General features: G+C 37.8%; 1 protein-coding gene across 4 annotated transcripts in view; it reads right to left on the bottom strand.

Annotated features, from left to right (window-relative positions):
• LOC127619886 (engulfment and cell motility protein 1-like) overlaps positions 1-21,949 on the bottom strand; it is a 144,308-nt gene that overhangs the window by 39,158 nt on the left and 83,201 nt on the right. For 3 of the 4 annotated variants that reach the window (XM_052092910.1, XM_052092911.1, XM_052092909.1), the window contains 5 exons: positions 21,353-21,403; positions 19,775-19,897; positions 19,303-19,431; positions 13,195-13,299; positions 11,796-11,904 (listed from right to left, as the gene is read on the bottom strand). In XM_052092910.1, coding sequence (XP_051948870.1) covers positions 11,796-11,904; positions 13,195-13,299; positions 19,303-19,431; positions 19,775-19,897; positions 21,353-21,403 — 517 coding nt within the window. Of the gene's footprint in view, positions 1-11,795; positions 11,905-13,194; positions 13,300-19,302; positions 19,432-19,774; positions 19,898-21,352; positions 21,404-21,588; positions 21,631-21,949 lie in introns of all 4 variants that reach the window. The other variant, XM_052092913.1, reaches the window with a different exon arrangement.

The following is a 21,949-nucleotide window of genomic DNA, read 5'->3' as shown; positions in this document are numbered from 1 at the left end:
TTTTTAAACAGCCTTTGTGTGTGGACTGAGCCTACGATGCCGTAAATTGCTATCCTTGAAGACAGCGCACTAGGTTTTAGAACAGAGCATATTAGTCAAGTGAATATCTACAAATATCCACCATGATTACATCATATAACATCATTACATCATAAGTCAGTCTCCCATGACTGACACGGAACAGTGGAAGCAGAAAATATTTGTTTGGAGAGGGCTTTATGGACTTTATGCCCTCCAGCTATCAACCACAACACAGAGTGCAAAACTGCAGTGTTAACTGCCGACAGTTCAACATGTCCCCATTTCATGGCCCCATTTCATAGCCAATCAACTTGAAGCTAGCCGAAATAAAAGCAAGAGCACCACGCGAACATAAACTATAACCATGAACAACAATCAGTGTTTTGCAGCAGCTGTTGTATTTTGTACCTTACTATTTGCGGATGCACATGGAAAAAGGCTGAAGTGGTGGTGAAAGGGTTGGACGAGACCACATTTGCAGGGTCGCGGAAAAGGTGGCTTGGCAATTCTCCAGCGGGAATCTGAGGTAAGAACACGCTCATAACAGTTGCTTAGTTTTACACGTGTGAAAGTTTATAAGTTAATATTAATTTACAATTAAGTAAGGCATAATGTCCAGTCACCTTGGACAGGTTTATTTTGCGAAATGACTGGCTAACTAATTTTACTACACAACTACGTATGAAATACATTAGACAAAAAATATTTTTGTAAACATTGATTACAGATTACACAAATATTTGACCATAGAATGCTGTGATTGACCAGTCACAATCAATTATTATTTTTAAGTACATAAGTACAATTATTATTATTAATTACATTCTCATAAATGCTATATCTATAAATTATAAATAATAAATATATAAAATAATTATAATCAATTTGTCATACAAACAGGCATGTTGGATTCAAAGAACAACAATCCTTTCCTTGAACACTGTTCTGATGCACAAACTCTAAATAAATTAAGAACTGTTGAAGACTCACAAGCCTGAAGTACATCATAAGACAGCATGACAAATTTGTCTCTGGAACTGTTACTGATTTGTCATGTCGTACTTCAGACCTGTGTTACTGCTCATTTATATGTCAATGTGTTGTTAAAGATACAAAAGTTTTGTTTTAATGTAATTAGTGGAATTTTATATATATATAAAAAAAATGCATGTATTAACTATGCTACTACATTTCTTGTTTGTTTAGAATTTTTTATTTAAAATATAGTTAATCGTAATTATCGTTTGGCATTTATGTCTCTAAAAAGTGTGCAAACACCTTTTACAAAAGTTTTTTTTACATTTATTTCTGGTTTGTTAAATCTGCTCTGTAGAAACTTAAAATGATCTCATCATTTGGCAACAGACTGCAGCGGGTAGTAAATGCAATAAGAACTGCGTCTCTTATTTCCAAATAATTCTTCCTCAAAAGTACTAAAAGAATCTGTAATCTTTACTAGGAGCATTAAGGAACCTGAATCGTTAAATTCCTTACAATTCCCATCCCTAGTCTTTAATAAAGATTTATTTAACATACTAGGAATTTGTAGTGTTGTACCCATTAGTTTACTCCAGTTTCCACTAGCCATCACATTATTATACACTAGTTTGCACTAGTAGAAGACACAACTCTGTGTCCTCAAGAAGCTTAAAATATCTCAGAGGCACAAAATAATTTTCCCGGACTTTCACATCCACCATTCCTTGCTGGTGGAGCGATTTTCCGAACTCCACCCGAGCAGCTGATTCTAGTTACTTTCAAGAAACTTCTAAAAGACGCATCTTATCTGTGAGCACTTGACCCAGTCCAACTAATGTCTTCTTATTTTAAAAATAATAATAATCTATTCTTTCACCACTGTCTCACACCTTCCACTAAGTATTTGTACATATCTGAGCAATTTGAAACCTAGTATTGCAGCACTTGAATCGCTTTTGCTGTATTCCTCATTTTCATGCCGCTTTAGATAAAATCGTCTGCTAAATTAATAAATGTTAATGAATGTAGTCCATTGACATTTAAGTTGAATTGTAAACATGAAATGGTCCACAAAGATTGTGTAGGTCATCAATAAATCCTAAGACTATAGTCTTCATGTTTATTCTGGTAATGGAGCAAAACTCACAGTATAAGAAAAACTAGTGTAATTCAGCACAGAAACTCATGGTGCACCACTGTGTCCTTGAGCAAGGCATTTAACTCCAGGTTGCTCCGGGGGGATTGTCCCTGTAATAAAGGCTCTGTAAGTCGCTTTGGATAAAAGCGTCTGCCAAATGCATAAATGTAAAATAAAAGATGCAGATGGTGCCAGAGAAAAACTTCAAAATTAAACTGTGATTTAGCACATGGTTGCTCGAAAATATCAAAACTTCCTAAAAATGTCCAATAACTTTGCATGTAATGGGGCTTTTCCACTGCACAGTACAACTAGACTCGACTCGCTTTTTGGGGCTTTTCCACTGTAGATAGTACCTGGTACTTTTTTTAGTATCACCTCGGTTGAGATTCCAAGCGAGCCGAACCGATACTTTTGTTTGCACATGACATCACAGCACTGCGTTGCTGTGGTGCAAAATGCAGATGGAGGGCAGGAAGTGATTTTCTACATAGGAAAGCACTATCACAAACTCAAAATGCACATATTTTGCGTAGTTTACAGTTGCTCAAACCGAGAAAGGAGCTTTTATCGTGTACCAAAAGTTGTTGTTCAAAAGGGGAAAATTCAAGAAATTGACTGAAAAATGGCTTGTAAACCAGTGTCTACGGTCTGGATGAGCCAAGTCGGTAATGCTCATGTGTGCAGTGAGCACTTCATCAAAGGGAAGTTAATACAACTTATGTCGCAATGTTTATGTAATGTTAGCCGTTTCTGTACTTTGTATAGTTAAAGTAATAATTTTTTCTTCTCTTTGAGTTTGTACCTCTGTAACTGAACAAAAATAGGTAACTATAGCAAAGCTAATTACAAAGTATTTGCAGGCAAACGTAAATAACTAACCCTGCCATACAATTACTTCTCCGTCTTGTTTCGCGATGATCCATGTCTTTAGTGCGGTTTCGGCTGACCTTTTGAGAGTGGTTAACCTAATCACGTAAACAACCGTAATGCTAATAACGAGAGGTGCCGCAGCGTTTAATGTTTGTTGCTAGGTTAATCCACAGGACAAAAAAGAAATGCTACTCACTCGGGCAAAAACCAAACAACAGTCATTGTGGAGCACCTTGGTACCATGGTCGTTGACCCAACCACTAACAAAAAAGTTGTATGCCTCCATACTTTTGTATGCTTTCATTTGTTTTCTGGAGTAGAAGGATGTCTGGAGGACAAGGTAGTTGCTTAGATCTACCGCCACGATGGCAAGCAAGTATTTCAATTCAATTGAAATTCATAACTTCATAACATAAGGATCACGTCCAACATATGTTGTGATTTTTTATTTATATCTTTTTCTTGTAAATCGCATCTAAACTAGTACAGTACGGACTTTCCTCCATCTCGTCTATTCTGCTTTTCACTTCCTGCCCTCCATCTGAATTTCGCGCATCATAAGAATCACGTGACTGCAACAAGCTATTGGTCAGAGAGAATCGTTACTACCAGCGTCACTGGATTTTTGACATGGGACATCAACCCGCTAGTTTTAAAGTTAGCTACAGCGATAGCAGTATTATTTGTTCACGCGACTTTCGAATTGTAAAAAGAAATAGCTGTGCGCAAAACCACGCCATGGTCAATAAACAAGGTCCAGATGGTCCACTTGTTAGCGACGAACGAAATTATGCAAAATGAAAAAGTCTTTCAGGAAGTGTCTCAGCTGTTGGCTGCACAGATGAGACACGGCTATCACCGGACCTACCAACAGTGTAGGGAAAAGTAAAAAAAAAAAACTTGATGTGACTACAGAACCATCAAGGAAAAGTGGAAGTGGTTCGACCAAATGGACACTATCTAAACCAGCGAGCAATGGGAGGGAGAGTGCCCTGGACTCAGCCGCGGCTGGAGTCCACGATGGAGGATGGTACGTTAACTCTATACTCTGCTTGAAAGCTTCACTTTATTTAGTTGACCAGCTACTAGAAAGCTTGCTTCTAAAACAACCACGCCAATTTAACTGTTACACTTGTGTAAAATCACCATGCAACAACTGCTTTATGCAGCACAATGAGCTAGTAGCTAACAGCTAGCAGGCGTGTTATTGTTTTGTGTCACGTTTAAGATGCTAAAACGGCACTAAACAGTGGAAAAGCAAGCTCAGAAAAGTAAAGCGAGTAGAGTTGAGTCGAACCGTAACGTGCTGTGGAAAAGTGCCATATAACTTATGGCATAGCTGCCTAGCTCTTAAAATAGTGCCCAACATGCTCCATTTTACTTCTAGAGAGTTTACACAAAGTCACTAGTAAGGGGCTGTCGGCCAGAGAGAAGTAAGAGGAGGTGCTGTGGTGAGAGAAGTCAAGGACTGGCAGATGCATGGGCCACCCCTGCCTCCATGTGCATCACTAAATCTGACAAGATCTTCAGCCACAGATGTCTTCTGATGTTTTGCCACTGCTAATTATGGAAGGCAACAGGAATACACACATATGCATCATAGACGAGGAAATAAACAAACCAGAAAGAGAGACACAAGTGAGTACAAGACTGAATGCCTGTAGGAAGACATGCTGTCACACAGAGCGCACAGAGATGTCAAGGCAAGATGACAGCTATAGGAGGTCACCTTCAAGGCGAGGGCTATAAAGAACTGATGAATGTACAGTGATAGATGCCACCCTGGCTCCTCAAGACAGAGGAAAGTCTCTTCAGGGCAGAAGGAATGAAAGAATTGTTGCAAGCAGTCAAAGCAAAGGCCTGTGATATCAACAGAGAGGAAATTAAAGGAATAGTTCACCCAAAAAAAACTCTCGTCATAATTTCCACTAACTAACATCTTATGGAGTTTTTGGTTTCGTGCCACAGTCACCTTTGGCATTCTCACTGGGTGCCTTAATATAAATAAAGTTTAAGGCATTATTTTCAATGACGTTTTCAAATTAAACAGCATAATGAGTACTTTAAGACATTACAGAAATTAAAGCATGATTTTCTGCTACTTTGAAGCTGCTTTGAAATTATAAGTATTGTGAAAAGTGCTGTACAAATAAAAATGACTTGACATTTTCTCATGGCAGGATTTTCTTTCCTTTTTGTTATTGCACTATTCCTCAAAGTCTGCTGCAACTGGCCTTGACATATTTTTTTATTTTCATATATATACTGTATATATCAGCAAATGTTAAAAGGTGCACTCAGTAGTTTTTCTCCTTATTAAAAAAGTTTCTCCTTTGGAAAATAATAATAATTTTGAAACATGTATAAAAATATGATTAATGTCATGAGATGAAGACTCATATCGTTCATATTATTGACCTTATAAAAGCTGTTTTATTCTACATGAAGAGGTTCCCCTCATGGGGGCTGCAATGTTAGTATCACATGACCAGCCGAATACTTCTTGCTTAATCTCAGTATCTGCCCTGTTATTGGACACTTTCATTCATGGGTCAAATGAATCATGGGTGACTGTGTATAGTGGAGTTATACAATGGCATCGATAACTGAAAACGATTGTGTTTGAATGACACATTCCAAATATTACTGCGTGCATCTTTAAATGTTCCTAATGTTTTGACAAGGGGGCATCAAGATTGACAGTTAAGGAGTATTAACAGAGGAAAAAAAATCAAGCTGATAAGGAGAGTTATTACTCGAGACAGGTTTGCCAATGTGATCAAACATGCCAAAGCATGGCAGATGAGGCCCGAGACAGCTGGCAGTCTGACTGGATAACCATCAATTTCACCACAGAATCTAAATGTGTAATATAAGCATAGCAGATGTTCTGTTGGAACTCTACCTCTGTATTTGTACATGTGCACAATGGTGTTTAAGAAAATGGGTGAGATTGTTGAGAGATAAACTCTTTACAGTGTGACTTGACATGCAAAAGGACACAGCTAACACTGGGTTCACACTGTACGATTCTGGCCATGATTTTGCCATCTAAGACAAGATTGCACTTCTTGTGGGACAAAATCGGCAATCTTTGATCACTTATGGCCGATTTATGCTCCTGCATTGATCTTCTGTGTAGGCTACATGTAGCTACAGGAGTTATGGCATTGCCTACGGTGCATTCTGACATGAAAACCTGCTATGATTGGTCCAGTTTGTAACCAGACACTGTGCCCTAGCATGACAAAAAAGATATCTGAGGTAGCGTCACATTTTCTCCAAGATTATTTTAAGATCTATGAATTATATTGATGAGTTTTATTCCACCAGGCTAACATGCCCTCCAACCCTCTCTTTTAACTGCTGTTTTTAAAAAATAAATAGAAAAATACAGCATGTAAGTGGTTCTTTGAACCTCTTTGAGCTGCTAATGGGACTTTATAATTTGACTTAGCCGCAGGGATCACTTCAAAGCCAATGTAAACTTGGCTCTTTAGCATCCATCATTCTCCATGTAATTGCCCATTCTGTCTGCATATTTGTCAATGTTTGTGCATTGTGCCATGAGGGGTTTTATTACTGAGCACAGCTAAAGTGAAATGAAGGAACTGCAACCTGTCAATCCTGACCTCTATAACCATTTCTAGCTTCTGTACAGAGGAGTACAAAAGTTAGAAATAAAACTTGGCAGCCCCTGTGTTAAAATACCAGGGTGATTTGGATAACATTCTATATTTTTAATAGGCCAATATTAGATGACTAAAACTAGTAGTCTACACATTTAGTGGGTTTACTGTATATTTGGTGAAAAAAAAAAAAAAAAAAAGTGGGTTTTCGCTGTAATATTTTGAACATTCAAATAGTATGTGGCCAGGGGCCAAGAGTACAACTGAAGGCATCGGCTTGTACTGTATATGCCTTAGTGGTCCAAATGGTCAGCTCGCACTGTATTTTTCAAAAGTTTACCTTCCTTTGACAGTCTTAGGCCACGCTGCCCGAGGCTTTGGAGGCCCCTAGATGTCTGATACCCCTGGAGTTGGCCCCACTGGCCCTGTTCAAAATCCAGCCACTATAAAAATGCACTTCAGTGGATTACAAGACATGGGGGAGTTCCATGAAGATGCAGAAAGAAACACTTTTCAAGAACCCACATTATCCATCTTGGAAACAACTTCTTCTGAATTCATCCACAGACTCAACATTGATCCCTGAGGAACTGTGCAGGCTTGTCCAGGCCTGGCACCATGTGCTAATCTTAAAATTGTGCCATATCTCATTAGGGAGCTGACATGGATGTCAAGAATCCGAGAGGTGTGAGATGATCGGACGGATGCGGACGGATGCAGACAAGCCTATTCTGCGTAAACCCACACACTGTCTGAAGGGAGAATGGAATCAGAAGCCAGGGCCTAAAGTGGGATTGATTGATTGATTGATTGATTGATTGATTGATTGATTGATTGATTGATTGATTGATTGAAATCAATGTTACAGGCCCAAACCAGAAAGTATTTTCCATCCTGGATTGCATGCACCAGTTTTGTTTGGCAGAGATATAACGTGTGAAAAAAATTAAATTGGCTTCAATTGACAAGCAATATTAAGTGATCAGATTATCATATACACTTGAGTGTGGGCTCTTTTGACTTGGGCCAGTAAGTAACACCCTACCATACATCCAGACCACCTTCGCAAATATATATATAACACTCTAAAAACCAATTCAAACATCTTACCAACTGCATAGTAACACCCAAATTATTTACACCATTTGACCATTTTACAATATGTCACTAAAACATTCCCTGTCGGATGTCAGAACTAAAAACAACATTTTTTAGCAACATTTAAGATGTACTGTAGATTGTATATCTGATCTATGTACAGTAAGATGTTTATCAGATGTTTGTTCACAAATATGATGTTTAAAATAGAACACAGTGCTCTTTCATAGACATCTCTGTTACTTGCTGGGATTCTTATTCATTAAGTTGAACTCTGTAGTAGGCCAAGTTATTCACAGTTTGGACCTCAAGGCATAAATATTCTCCATCATTAATATGTGAGTTTGGTCTTGGAGGTGGAACTGCTCTAAAGCACACTCTATTTCTTTTGTAAAAGTGCAATAACACTGTAAATCCATAAGCAAGGACATTTCTGTTCATAGCCATTTTGATTCTCCACATAAATATTAGATACACCTTTTTAAAAGCTGAAATAGGAAGCCATTGCATGGCGTCTGACCACAACAGATTCCATTAAAGCTTTTGCTGGGAAAACACAGCTGGTTATAAAACTTTCATTGGTTCTCTGAGGAGGTGAAATTGGGACACCTGGCCTCCTGATACATAATTCATATCTGCTGACGAGATAGCTGGTCAAACAGAACCTCATGCAGCAGCTTCATAAAAGATATTTAAATGTGATGTGGGAAATTACATAATTTCTTTTGGCACTGGTAGAGTTCAATTGAAAAGGTATTGAGAGATGAGTCAAGCAAAATTGTATGCCCACAACAGTGTATAGTGACAGCAGAATTTATAGGAAAGCTAAAACATGTGTTGAAAAACATTCATAAACATAAATGAGCAATCATCTGCACCACTGCTGTGGTCTCCAAGGCATTCACAGGTGTGATATGGTTTGGAGCTCTTCTTGTATTGGTGGGCTCACAATCTGACATAAATACACAGTCTGAAAGGAACATCAGGTCCAGGCCCATCACAGCTTTACTTAAATGTGAATGATGATTTGAAAGTGATTCATAAAAAGGATTATGAATCCAAATACTTAAAAAGGCAGTGTCCAAATACTTTTTGTCTTCATTCTGAACAGTAAATCTATTGTTTTCATTCATAAGAGTAGATTTTTAAAAGTGGATTAAGTTCGCAAATATTTTTTGGGCCACTGTATGTTTTTAAGGTACATAACAGAACTGGCTGTAGGCAGGGGTGTAAAAAGTTATCAGAAATTATACTTAAGTGAAAGTATGGATGCTGAGTGATCCAAGTATCTAGCCAAAAACATACTTGAGTGAAAGTAAAAAAGTATTCACATTAAATTGTACTTACATTTTCCAAACCAGAATGAAATCAAGAGAGGAGATTGTGTGAGAGAGGATGTTGCTGGATTTGATTGGTTTGTTAAGTCACCTTTTTAGTGTCTCTGACGAATGTCATATTTCTTCCACAGTGGCATTCACAACCTGGCCAAATAATCATGTTACAATTACAACATTTTTGCTAAATAATTTTGATGTGGCCCGTTGTATGTAACATGGCAATTTCCTGGTGGAATGAACACTAGAGGAGCTAAAACAACAATTACTTTTATTCCCATTCACTCAACTCACGAGTAAAATGACATATTATCAGTTCATGAACAGTTTTCACTCAGGTTACAACACAATCTTATGACATATAAACAATTTTACTATAGAACATAACTCAATGTAATGTTTGCATTACATAACCAACTACATTAACAAGCTTGTTTAAGTCTGATCAAACTGTGTGGTAGCTCAACTGCATATGCAATACAAAGGTCCGGGGTACATGTCCTGAGGAGCACACGAGTAGACAAGTCAAAATGACGTGGTTACTTCAGAAATTGTGTTTATCTCACATTTGCTTTTACGGACTCTATCTGTTAGGTTTAAGGTTTAGGGTAGGGAGGTAGGTAGGTTTTGTTGATTTAAATCTTGATAGAACATGAACCTTAAAACCTCATCTGTTCGGGAGAACGTTTCACACTTTTTTAGTGGCACACAGTGGACATTTCACTCTGAACTGCCTCGAGGTGTAATGAACTACATAATGCTATTTAGCAAAACTGTTGCCAGTCACGCAATGTTCGTTGCATGGGAGAAGGCACTCACAAATTGCGATGTCAGAGTACCCAGCCCCTTGAGACATGCTCACAGTTTTTAATAAATACATCACATTCAGTCAGGCGGTTACATGCGGTCTCGTCGAACAAACATTTCAACGTATCTAAAGCTCAAATCAGATCCGAAATTTCACCTCTGCAGATGGTCGGAACTCCACACAGCTGCCGTGCGACACTCTATTTGAACAGACTGACCTCTGGTTTGTCATCTGTCATTTGTTGGATGCAGTGAAAAGGCGGCAAAAATGTAATGAGTACTTTTCAAGTTTGAGTAAAAAGTACTCTTTTTCTAATTTCAATCGAGTAAAGTACAAATCCCCCCCCCAAAAATACTCAAGTATAATACTTATGATTTACATTACTTATTACTTTACAACACTGGCTGTTTGGTCAAACCCTCACAGCTTCATTTTCATTCGCTTCAAATATCAAACATCTACCTTGACTACGGTCAATAAGTTCACTATAAATTGCTTTGGATAAAAGTGTCTGCCAAGTGACTACTTACAAAAGTGAGTCTGTGAAAGCCATGTTCTTCTTTGAAAAGAAGTCCTAGTTAAACAGAAGTGTCCTCACTCAGCTCTGGCTTTGAAAGGCACACATTACTTTTAAATGAGGAATTACATTAAGCTTTCTCAGCAAGTTCATTTAATCAAGCTTCCAATGACAGGGTGGTGGAGCGATGCCCACCGAAAATTTGCTTGCCGTTCAATAATGCTCAAAAAGCTGTCAGTAAAGTTGTGTTAATAACCCATCTCTGATAACCTGAATCAAAATACCAAATTGAGATTTTTTACAATAAAATTCTTTGCTGGCTGCTTATTATTCTCTCAATATTGTGCCTATTAAATGTGATGAATCACTATTATAAGCAACCGAAGACCAATGACTTGTTGTGGATTTCTTTTCAAACTGTGCTGCATTAAATGATGTGTGACTGAATAAAGCAAATACAATGACATAATACATTTTAAGCAGCCACGCTGAGGTCAAATTTACTTGTCACTGATGAAGCGGTCATGGAGGTGGTTTTTCAGTATATGAATAGGTCTGATCTTGGATTCAGAGAGTGGATAAAGCTCACAATTACAGTTGGATATTTTTCAAAACCCCTAACCCATGTATTAAACTTCAGCACATAACTCATCCTGTACAGGCAAGCACCACTCACATTTCTTAAGAAAAATTTGGATTTAGTAATAAATTAGTTTCTTCTCTAGTTTTAATGATTTAAAGAACTTTACAGGTCAAATAATACATGAGTTTTAACAGAAGAATTAATGTTAGTGCTTTTATAAAATTATAAGCTTCACATTTCTGCCTTTAAACCCTCCAAAAATTGGCCCCATTCACTTCCATTTTAAAGAAAAGGATAGACGAGTCCAAATCATTTATGGTAATCAACATTATGCCACAAATGCTGTCGACTGAGCTCAACCTGGAATATTCCTTTAAAGTACACGAGTCGTCAACGAGTCATTGTTTTTCAGTCACACATGACACCTCACAGTGCTGCCCATTGAGTTCCATCCAACACCTTGCTGTCCTGTTCACCACCATATATTATCTGTCTGACACTTTCTATTATACCTCTGCTTTATGTGAGAGTCAACAGAACACCTAACCAAGCATTCAGCCAAGAGGTTGAGTCAGAGAATAGTCTAAATCACCATGCATTAGTTCAGGTCAGGCATGGCCCATAGATGCAGCCTCAATTTGAGGAAAAAAAGAAAGGCAGTGTAAAGGTGGAAGACAGTAAACATTAGGCACTTCCTTAATTTATGAACTCCTGAACAATTATAAAGTGTAATGTTGGCTTTTATCTTTGTTCACTCTCAGCACATATGAGAGATAAACAGAGTGAAAGAAAGAAAGAAAGTAGGATCACACTTACGAAGTTCTCCAACTCTGAGAATCTCGCACAGCATCTTTGTCAGTTCAATACTACTGCGACCGAATGGGCACTCGTGCTTGTCCTCTCGACTGCTGTTCTCCAGAACAATCTGTAACATTCAGACAGACGTTAAGGCTTTTTTACCTAACTCAAATGAACTCTTAACTTTGACCTAAACAAACGAGTCAAACAAATGGAGCTGTTACACTTTCTTTCTAACAAAGTTGCAACAAACACATCTGTAAAATGCTAGACACTGTTGCCTGAAAGCACTAGATGTAGTGTTTCCTGGAGTACTGCATGATATTGTGTGAGGGTGATATAGGCCCCATATACACCTGGTATTAGCATATGTCTCAGGTGATCCTATTCGATCAATGCAGGTTCAAATGCCTTTTGAACGTGCCGTGTTGTGATCCAGTCACTCACTCAAACCATTTTCAAGCAAATATCTCTGATGAACAATTTTAATGTGTTTGACACAGATAATGAGTGATTCTCAAGTGAGATTGAGAGAGTGTATGTTTGAGTGACAGAACGCCATGTGTGCACATACTATGAACACACACACGCTAACTGCCCGTGGCTCTAGTGTAACATCAGCCATGCTCAGACTTATTTATATTCATTGTTTATGTCATTCATTACATCTTTTTACCCTTTTGCAGTTTAGTTCCCTCTCTAACTGTACTGCAATTCAGCAATAAAAACAAACAACCTGTAAAGACTCTTGAAAATGGACACTTCACAATTCATACACATTTTATATGAATAAATAAATCTTTATAATGACAAGATAACATGGGTTGCAAAAAGAGGCTGTGTGTTGACTAGCACTGTCCTAGCATTTACTGTGGTATTGTGTAACCGTGAGGGCAGTAAGCAATGAGCAGCAGAAATACTTGCAGGCAGCTGTGGATGCAGTGGAGTGGAATAGTACAGTTATTGGGTGATGTGAGGGGACAGGGAGTGTCCTCATTCCACACTACTTCACTTTCCTTACCGGGTCTCGGTGTGTGTAGGTCTAGGGCTGCTTTATACATTTTGAAGAATGCCATTAGTGAACTGTGATTTTTATTTACATTATTTTTTTGCAATAACAGCAAAGGAATATTCAGGAACAAGACACAAATAGGACCTGGAAGTATATTTGTAAAGCACCCTGTTCCAGAACTTTTGCACAAATTGATTTATTTATCCTCATCTTTAAGACTCATAAACATACAAGTGGCAAGTCAATGGATTTAATACAGCCTATCTTAATGTAAACATATGACTCAGGTCTGCAGTGGTGAGGTAATGCTCGGCTTTAGAAGAGTTCATTGAGCACTCGTTAGATAATAAATAAATACGGAGTGCTTGCTCCGTTCCTTTCCGTAGGTGTGTGGGTGTGTCTTACCCTGATATAGGCGTCCTGATGGTGCCTGGCAAAGTAAAGCATGTTATCCAGAGCCAACATCCCTGGAGGAATCTGAGTAAAGTCCACCGCAGGGTTCACGTGATTCTACACAAACAAACATAAGAACACACAGTAAGAGAGGTGCACACTGTGAATTATATTTGTTTCTTTAATATTGTTGCTTGTGAGATTGGGTGATATGACCCAGCAAGAGCTTGCATAAAAGACAAGGCAGACTGTGCAACATCGATCAAGTCAGACTATACGATATATATCGTAGGTGAGATTTTGGTCATGATTGGCAGCGCAAGTGTCTGGAGTCAGTTGTGTCTGGGCAAAAGAGGCCACGGACTGCTCATTCTTCAGAGCAGACCAGGGTTATTATAGTTTTGAATTTTTTATTTAGTTTTTATTTCTGTATGTCACATTTTCAAAGCCATATGGGATTTTTGCAAAACCAACTTTTTCGAACTAGTCCTAGGCTATTTGCTCAATCGGAACACAACCAGTGGAGAAATATTCTCTGGAGTGTCAAACATCGACCAATCAACTTTCAGCAGCTATTAGACACTGTTAGAAAAGGCTGATCATAACGAAACATGCTAGGCCTATTTGTCTCTTGCCCAAGATGTCTGTACAAACTTTGAAAACAACTGTCTTTTGAGTTATGAAATATATTTTAGTTTAGATTCAGATTTTTCCATTCATGTTAATAAAAATGTTTTTAATAATTTTTCAGTTAACAGAATGTTTTCCTTTTGTTTTCATTAACGATAATAACACAGGAGTGGACTAGACATAATTTTGATAATACAATCATTACGTAAAGGGAACGGTAAATAACGAGATGTTTATGTTGCATACCATAAACAGACAACCTAATATCAACACTTTTAACTGAACGTCTCAGTGTTCCTGTTGATTCTTCATACTGCAGGACTCCAACCCAAAATTGCCAAATGAAGAAAGAAAAACTCTGTAAGAACTCCAACAGAGGCTAACATTCACTGCAAATGTAATTATCGGCCATGGATGAGAATGTCACACAGATCCAAGAATGCCCATTTTGCACAATGACAAAAAAATATCTACTTTATGATTCATGAAATTAGTCTCAGACAACAAAATCGTGGTTAAAATCATACAATATACACCAGTCCTAAGAGAGGTGCACGATCAAGTGGAAACCATACACATACTCAAGCTGTGACTTCATGACTTGCAATGAAATGACACTGAGAGTCTTGTATTGCATTTTGACTATCCCTGGTGGATGACAAAGGCCCAGTAAGCTCTCTGCAAATGTGAAGGCGATATCTGCACCCTCTACTCGCATGTCTACTTCAACTAATCTACTCTCTCCAGAAATTTTGAGATGGTTGCCTTTGAGGATGAGGGTTCTATCATTGTCTGTCTGGATTTAGTGTTGTCAATTAATCTGTCTTTTGAAAGTTCTGGCCTTAGGATGGATCCTGGTGAATCTGTGGTGCCGAACAGCAGATCTACAGAGCAGACACATGGCTGATTATAGAAGAAGAAAGAGGCAAGTGAGAGATCACTGTCTGCACCAACTTATTAGGCTGACACCTTTCTCTGAGAGAGAGAAACAAAAGGAGAAGAAAGAGGGACAAAGACAGTGGGTATATGTTCAGAATGGCATTCTACCATACTACTCATACAATACTTGCAGTATACCATATAATTACAGTGCACAGTACTTTGCGTACATAGAATACCTGACCTACTACATAGAGTAGCATGCACTGGTTGGTTGTATACTATACTTCTATGCACAGTATACTTAAGGTAGCGGATGGCGTACAGTTATCATCAAAAACAAATGGCAGTCATCAATGTTATTGTTTGAAACGTTCAAATCATTTCTGCACTTCGATTCAAAAGTTTCAAAAAGTTTTGAAACAGTAGACATTTTTGTTCTTAAAACACGTTGATGCCTCTCTTCACCTCGGATGCACTAAATTGATCAACAATACTACATTAAACATTAATAATGTTGCAAATTATTATTACAGATTGAAATAACAGTTTTTATAATTGTATTTATTTTAAAATGTAATTTTAACCTGTGATGGCAAAGCCTCATTTTAAGCAGTCATTACCTCCAGTCTACTAAGAACATAATGTGTTACGTTTTCTATTAGATATTATTTGAATGTACTCATTTAAAACTAAGAAACATTTCTTTTTTAAGAACAATTGAAAACGGTTGTCCTACTCAATGAAGTGTGGATATCTCAATACATGATCTTGTATTGTTGCTGAACAATTGATTTACCCTTGCAAGTAATATTTTTGGTTTTAAAAATGACCAAAAAGAAACAAATCTCGGACCCACTTTTGATTAGGTGGGCTTGACCACTATGTAATTAACCATTTGATACAATGTACTTATTATGTACATACATGTTGTTAAATTATAATTACATGTAAAGTATTTGCATTTAATTACATCTGTAGTTACACTGTTAACTTTACCCCTAAACCAACCCAACCCTTACCCCAAAACCTAACTCTAACCCCCAATCCTAACCCTACCCTTACTCCTAAATCTACCCATACCTCAACCTCAGTAGCAGCAAATGTGGGGCTTTTGTAGAACAACATGTAGTTATACATACATAGTCTGTATGCATTTAATGTTAGTACATAGTAGTTAAGGTCACCTAATATAAAGTGTGACCCAAATCTCTCATCAGTATATTGTTTTTAGAATTTTAAGATGAGGCTATCCCATGTACTTGAAAGAAATCAAACTGGATCCAACCATACAGAGAGGAAAGTGGGTGGCAAATAAATCAGAGTGTCTAGTTTGAGAAACAGACCACTCACAGGTCCTGAAATGACAACTTCAGTAAACAGTACAAGCCAAACACCAGTTTCATCTGCAACTGTGAAGAGAAGACTCTGGGATGTTGGCATTTTAGGCAGACTTTCACATTTGACACTGGCAAATAAGAAGAAATAGTTAGATTGTGCAAAATAACTTAAAAGATTGAAGTGTAAAGAATTAAAAAAATAGTAATATGGTTGGATGAAACAAAAATGTAAGATGTTAAAGTGTTGTTAGAAAAGCTTGGTTGGAAAATCTGTGAGAAGTGTCCTACAAGCGAATAACATTTTTTGGGAAGTGTCGCAGAAAGCATGGGATGAAACTTGACCTAAAAGATCTAGAATAAACAGACTGCTTGAATGCCTGAGATGGCATTGCTGCAAGTGGAGGATTCTTGAATGAAAGAAAGTTTGAAGAATACAGCATTTATTTCAAAACAAATAGTCATTTTTAATATTATAAATGACTTTCCTGTCATTCTTGATCAATTAAAAGCATCCTCTGAATAAAATGTTCTTTTTTCTTCACAAACATAACAAATTCCATTGTGATTCAAAACTTTTGAATGGTAGTGTATTGCATAATATTTCACATACTATTTCTTTCTAAAAATAATATGCAGTATACAGTATATCAGGGATCGGCAACATATGACACGCAGGCTAATCACTGGCACGCGATCAATAGTGAGAGAGAGATTTATGTTATTTTATTTATGTTAATCTAGCACTTATTGTAATACTTGGTCATGATCATGCAGTGTTTTTATTAAGTTAAGAGCTGAATGGGACCCTAAACACTATTAAAGTGTTATTTGTTCAAACCATTTGCACATCATGAGCCACTGATATCACAGCGATTCACTTTCGGGTAAACATGCAAGTAAACTTGTCCTCTTTGTGTCGGTCGCATAGAGCAGAATACTACAGCCTATATTATCTTGTTTTATTTGTTCCTTTTTGCAACACATGATGTAAATAAGAAAACACTGTTACCAATGTTCTGCACAGTGATAAACAAGGAAAATAAAAAATGGCATTTTATTTCAAAAAGGTTGCCGACCCCTGCAGTATATAATGAGCAGTATGTAGTAAACATTGTGCTAGTATTCCATTCCAAACATTGCCAGAAACAGTCCACTGCCAGCACACAGTATTTAAAAACAAGTCTGTGTGGCGTGGGCACTAGGGACCAATTTCCCATCCATCAATGTGACAGTGCCCTGAGAGAGTTGGAACACAGCCCTCATTAATGCACACGTCTGTCCTAACGCATTCTGAACAGCTCCCTAACAGCTAAACTAACACCACACTTCTCCCAAAACACAGTGGCAGCAGTGTCTGGTCTCAACAGAGCAATCTGTGTTGTGCATGTGTGGCATGGGGAAACTAATGTGTGTGTGTGTGTGTGTGTCTGTGTAATGTGAGGCGGTGTTAACACCTCTGGAGGAGTTCAACGAAGGTCTTATCTTCAGGCAGCACACATCACTAAGACAGGGGTCTTAGTGAATCTCAGAACCTCAGAAGGGTATAGGAGCGCACAACAACTTCAGGTTTGTTCCCTTCAAGCCACTGACCGCAATATGCGTGCACACAGACCTTCTCCTTTCTCTGTTCTCCATCACACCTGCTATGGCATCTCCTTTTCCTGATTACCTGCTGCTTTCATTTTCTCAAACTCTGGCAAAAGTATGTTTTAAAGCAATAACACAAGCAAGGGTGCTGTTATGGCCGTTTATCAGCACGGCTTTGATTCGGCCAGCCGAGTGTCATAGTTAACCACAGCTGTGCTGATATAAGTACCAAACAGCATGATTGTAAGTGTGATACTGCTTTAATAAAACAGCTCAATGGACAAGCAAATAAATAAGTAAAACATCTCAAAAACACTAATTTTTAGAACTACGTTCTTACGCCACGGACTAGAGAGAGAGAGAGAGAGAGAGAGAGAGAGAGAGAGAGAGAGAGAGAGAGAGAGAGAGAGTTTGATTACCTGCATCTGTTGCCGTGATGAACAGTAATGCTGAAGCTGTAAGTTTAACTCTATTCCTCAGCTGTAATGTAGTGTGGTACTTATCTGCTCTAAGCATACTCTCTCTCACCAGAAATGCACTCATAACACAAAAGATGGTAATTTGTCACCATCTCTTGCCGTAAATGTGTAATTTCACAGGGATGAATCAAAATATTTCTTGTTAATCTGGTTTAGAAAGTCACAAACACAAGTGGAGTGATACAAACATTAAAACGTCCAAATGCTGTTATGACTACTTTATCAGCACTCTTTGAACGCCTGCTGTCCAGTCAGGAACCTAAGATCAGAACTAACTTTTGTATAAAATTATGCACTGTATATATATCAATATTTTCAGCATTTTCATAATATTTTATATAAAGTGTTCAACTTAAAAGTAAAGTTCAAATTTCCACTTGTAGGAAATGCTTTGAGAAATTCAATCCACGCATCTTACCATGTGGCTTGCTGTGCATGACACCGTGGAGACTCGCAGCATGTGGAGACTCATGCTACTCTCCGTGATCCACGTACAATACCAAACGCCCCATTGAGAGCAAGAACCACTTAATAGTGATCACGACGAGGTCACTCCATGTGACTCTACCCTCCCTTGGAACCGGCCAATTTGGTTGCTTAGGAGGCCTGGCTAGAGTCACTCAGCACATCCTGGATTCAAACTTGTGAATCCAGAGGTGGTAGTCAGCGTCAATACTAGCTGAGCTACCCAGGCCCAAATAGTGCAGTAGTATACAGTAGTATGTTTTTAATTTTTCAAAATCCTAAAATAATGTGGTCTCAATAATTTTGGACACCACAGTTTCCTCAAAGTATTGGTAAAACATATTTATTGCCAACAAAATATTATTAAATATAACATAAATATTTTATATATGCCCAGCCATACAGTAGATCTGACAAACTTGCACAAGAAACATGTTATAGTGTCAGAATATGATAGATTGGCTGGCAGTTTCTCCTCCAGAGCATGTCTGAGGAGGGAAATGGTTCTGCTGTGCAAAGGCTTTTAAGTTAGTGCTGTATAATCTGTTAATGTGAAATAATTTGTCACACAAATATTATAAAAAGAGCTCTGACTGCTGACTGAGTTTATTGAATTTACCAAGTAAACCCAATTATTTGGGTTTATCACCTCAAAATTTTAGAAGTATTGCTAAGATTACTCTGTTACTGTCAATCAACAGCTGGCAAGATGTGTAATAGTGTAATATGTGAAAACTTACGATAAAGCCCAGTTTTTTGTAGTCTCTGGTGTACATGGATTTGCGCTTCTCAATACTGCCGCTGTTGTTGGAATCGCACTCAACATCGAAAGCGATCCTACGCAGCTCAAAAATGATATCCCTCTGAGCCTACACAAAAATAAATAAAAATGTATTATTACACTGCTCTGGAATACTTGATTCTGATTGGTCAACTGTAGTATACTGCGGTCAAATGGTTTAATGATCATTAAACTGTATAACTGCCCTAATTGATCATTGTACCAGGCAACCAATTTCCTAATTAGCATTGCTAGTTTCATGTTGTATAATTTAATCTTTCTTCTCAAATAGTAAATAATTTCAGCTTATCTATGTTTCATGTCCGTTTATTTGGCAAGTAGCCTTTTAATAAGCAGGACATTACATTATCTATGTATAGCATATTTGAGTGATCGGATAGTTATTAAAGTTACTACAGACAGAGACACACCTGATCTTGCGGGTCCATTTTCGTCATCATGCGGTCCTCCAAGAGGTTAAAGGTCAAGACCTGCAGCACATAAAGCTGGTGGGCCATCTCATCATTGATGGGTTTGTTACTCCTGATCACATTCTGAAAACAAGAGAGAGACAATTGACAATATTAAGAATGGACTCAAACCCATCCTTTATTTGTAACACCATTTGACCAATTAATTTTCCATGACTTTTCCAGTCTTTTGTAAAAGGATTTATTTTCATTTACAGTGAAGTTTTTGGTGTTACTCAGGACAGGATATAAGTTTAAGTCTTTTGAACTAATAATGCTTAATATGACATCGTCAGATATAAATAAAAAATCTCTGTTGACTTTTGTCCTTCCTACAGTATGTAGATCAGCTGGGCCTTACTCAATTCTCCAAATTAGAGTGTATCAATGAAATTAAAGATTGGATGGCCAGAAACATGTGAAAGCACCCCCAGATCATCACCAATCCTCCACCTGGTCATCTAATGGTTAGAAGGAGATTGGAGAGGCCTTCAAGCTACAGTGTCTCGCACCCACTGTAAAATTTGGTGGAGGATCAGTGGTGATCTGGGGGTGCTTTAACAAGGTTGGAATCTGGCAGATTCATCTTCGTGAAGGACGCATGACTCAAGCCCCGTACAAGTTGTCCTGGAAGAAAACTTGCTTCCTTCTGCTCTGACAATGTTCCCCAGCTTTGAAGACTGTTTTTCCAGCAGGACAATGCTCCATGCCACACAGCCAGGTCAATCAAGGTGTGGATGGAGGACCACTGCATCAAGACCCTGTCATGGCCAACCCAATCTCCAGACCTGAACCCCATTGAAAACCTCTGGAATGTGATCAAGAGGAAGATGGATGGCCACAAGCCATCAAACAAAGCCAAGTTTGAATTTTTGCACCAGGAGTGGCATAAAGTCACCCAACAGCAATGTGAAAGACTGTTAGAGAGCATCCAAGACACTTGAAAGCTGTGATCGGAAATCAGGGTTGTTCCACCAAATTTTGATTTCTGAACTCTTCCTAAGTTAAAACATTAGTATTGTGTTGTATAAAAATGAATATGAACTTGTTTTCTTTGCATTATTTGAGGTCTGAAAACACTGAATCTTTTAGTTGTGATTTTCTTCAAATAAATGCTCTAAATGACAATATTTTTATTTGGAATTTGTAAGAAATGTTGTCGGTACGTTATAGAATAAAACAAAAATGTTTCTTTACTCAAACATATACCTATAAATAGTAAATCCAGAGAAATTGATAAATATTTTCCAGAGCTGTATATATATTTTTCAGGAATGGAAATCACAATTTAACTGTTCCATCTTCAAAATTGTTCCGATTGTTTAAAATATATTCCATGATATTTACAGTTATTCCACGACCATATGAATCCTGTTGGAAATCTATAAATTGCAGAAAGATATAATAATACAGAGGAAAGTGAGAGAGGGAGAAAGAAATAGTATACAGAAAAAAATAGTAAAAGTAGTATGATAGTATGTCATACTACCATCCTACTCATAAAATGTTTGCAATATGTACTGTATACTGTGTACTTACACTGAGGATGATTGAACGCAGCTGCTTCTGTGCTAAAATGTGAGCCATCTCCTACAATCAAACAAAACACATATTCACCTTTAATTCTCACACACATCTTGAACAACCTCTTCAAAAGGTGTAGCTCTAGCAAGAAAAAAAAAGAAAAAGCTTTTATAAAAAAAATAAAGTCATGACACTCAGTTAAATGACACTCATCATCTACACAGGGTTCAGCACAACAAGAGAGCACTTACTGTTAGAGGACAATCAAGGATGTTCATACTGTCCTCGTCAAACTACCATTACGAGCACAGCAAGAGCAAGAGATAATGAGAGAAACAGAGAATGAGACCGAAATAGAGGAAAGAACAGAGTAAGAGGAGTAGAGAAAAGGCAAAGGCGTTTTTGTTAGCAGCACAGAAATGAGAGGTCAGCAAGTCAGCAAAACAGATCTGGAGAAACTATACATTGACATTTAAGATATGAGGCTATTAGCTGCTGTAAGCAATTTGTTTAGAATACTACACATAATGTGTCCCTACTACCTGACAGATACTGAAATAGGTGTCCTGAGAGATCACACTTGTCTCTGTGACAGACCAAGGCTCAGTAAAC

The sequence above is a fragment of the Xyrauchen texanus genome, chromosome 26 (assembly GCF_025860055.1).
Source record: "Xyrauchen texanus isolate HMW12.3.18 chromosome 26, RBS_HiC_50CHRs, whole genome shotgun sequence".
Taxonomy (NCBI): Eukaryota; Metazoa; Chordata; class Actinopteri; order Cypriniformes; family Catostomidae; genus Xyrauchen; species Xyrauchen texanus.
This window is presented reverse-complemented; position numbering and strand designations above follow the sequence as displayed.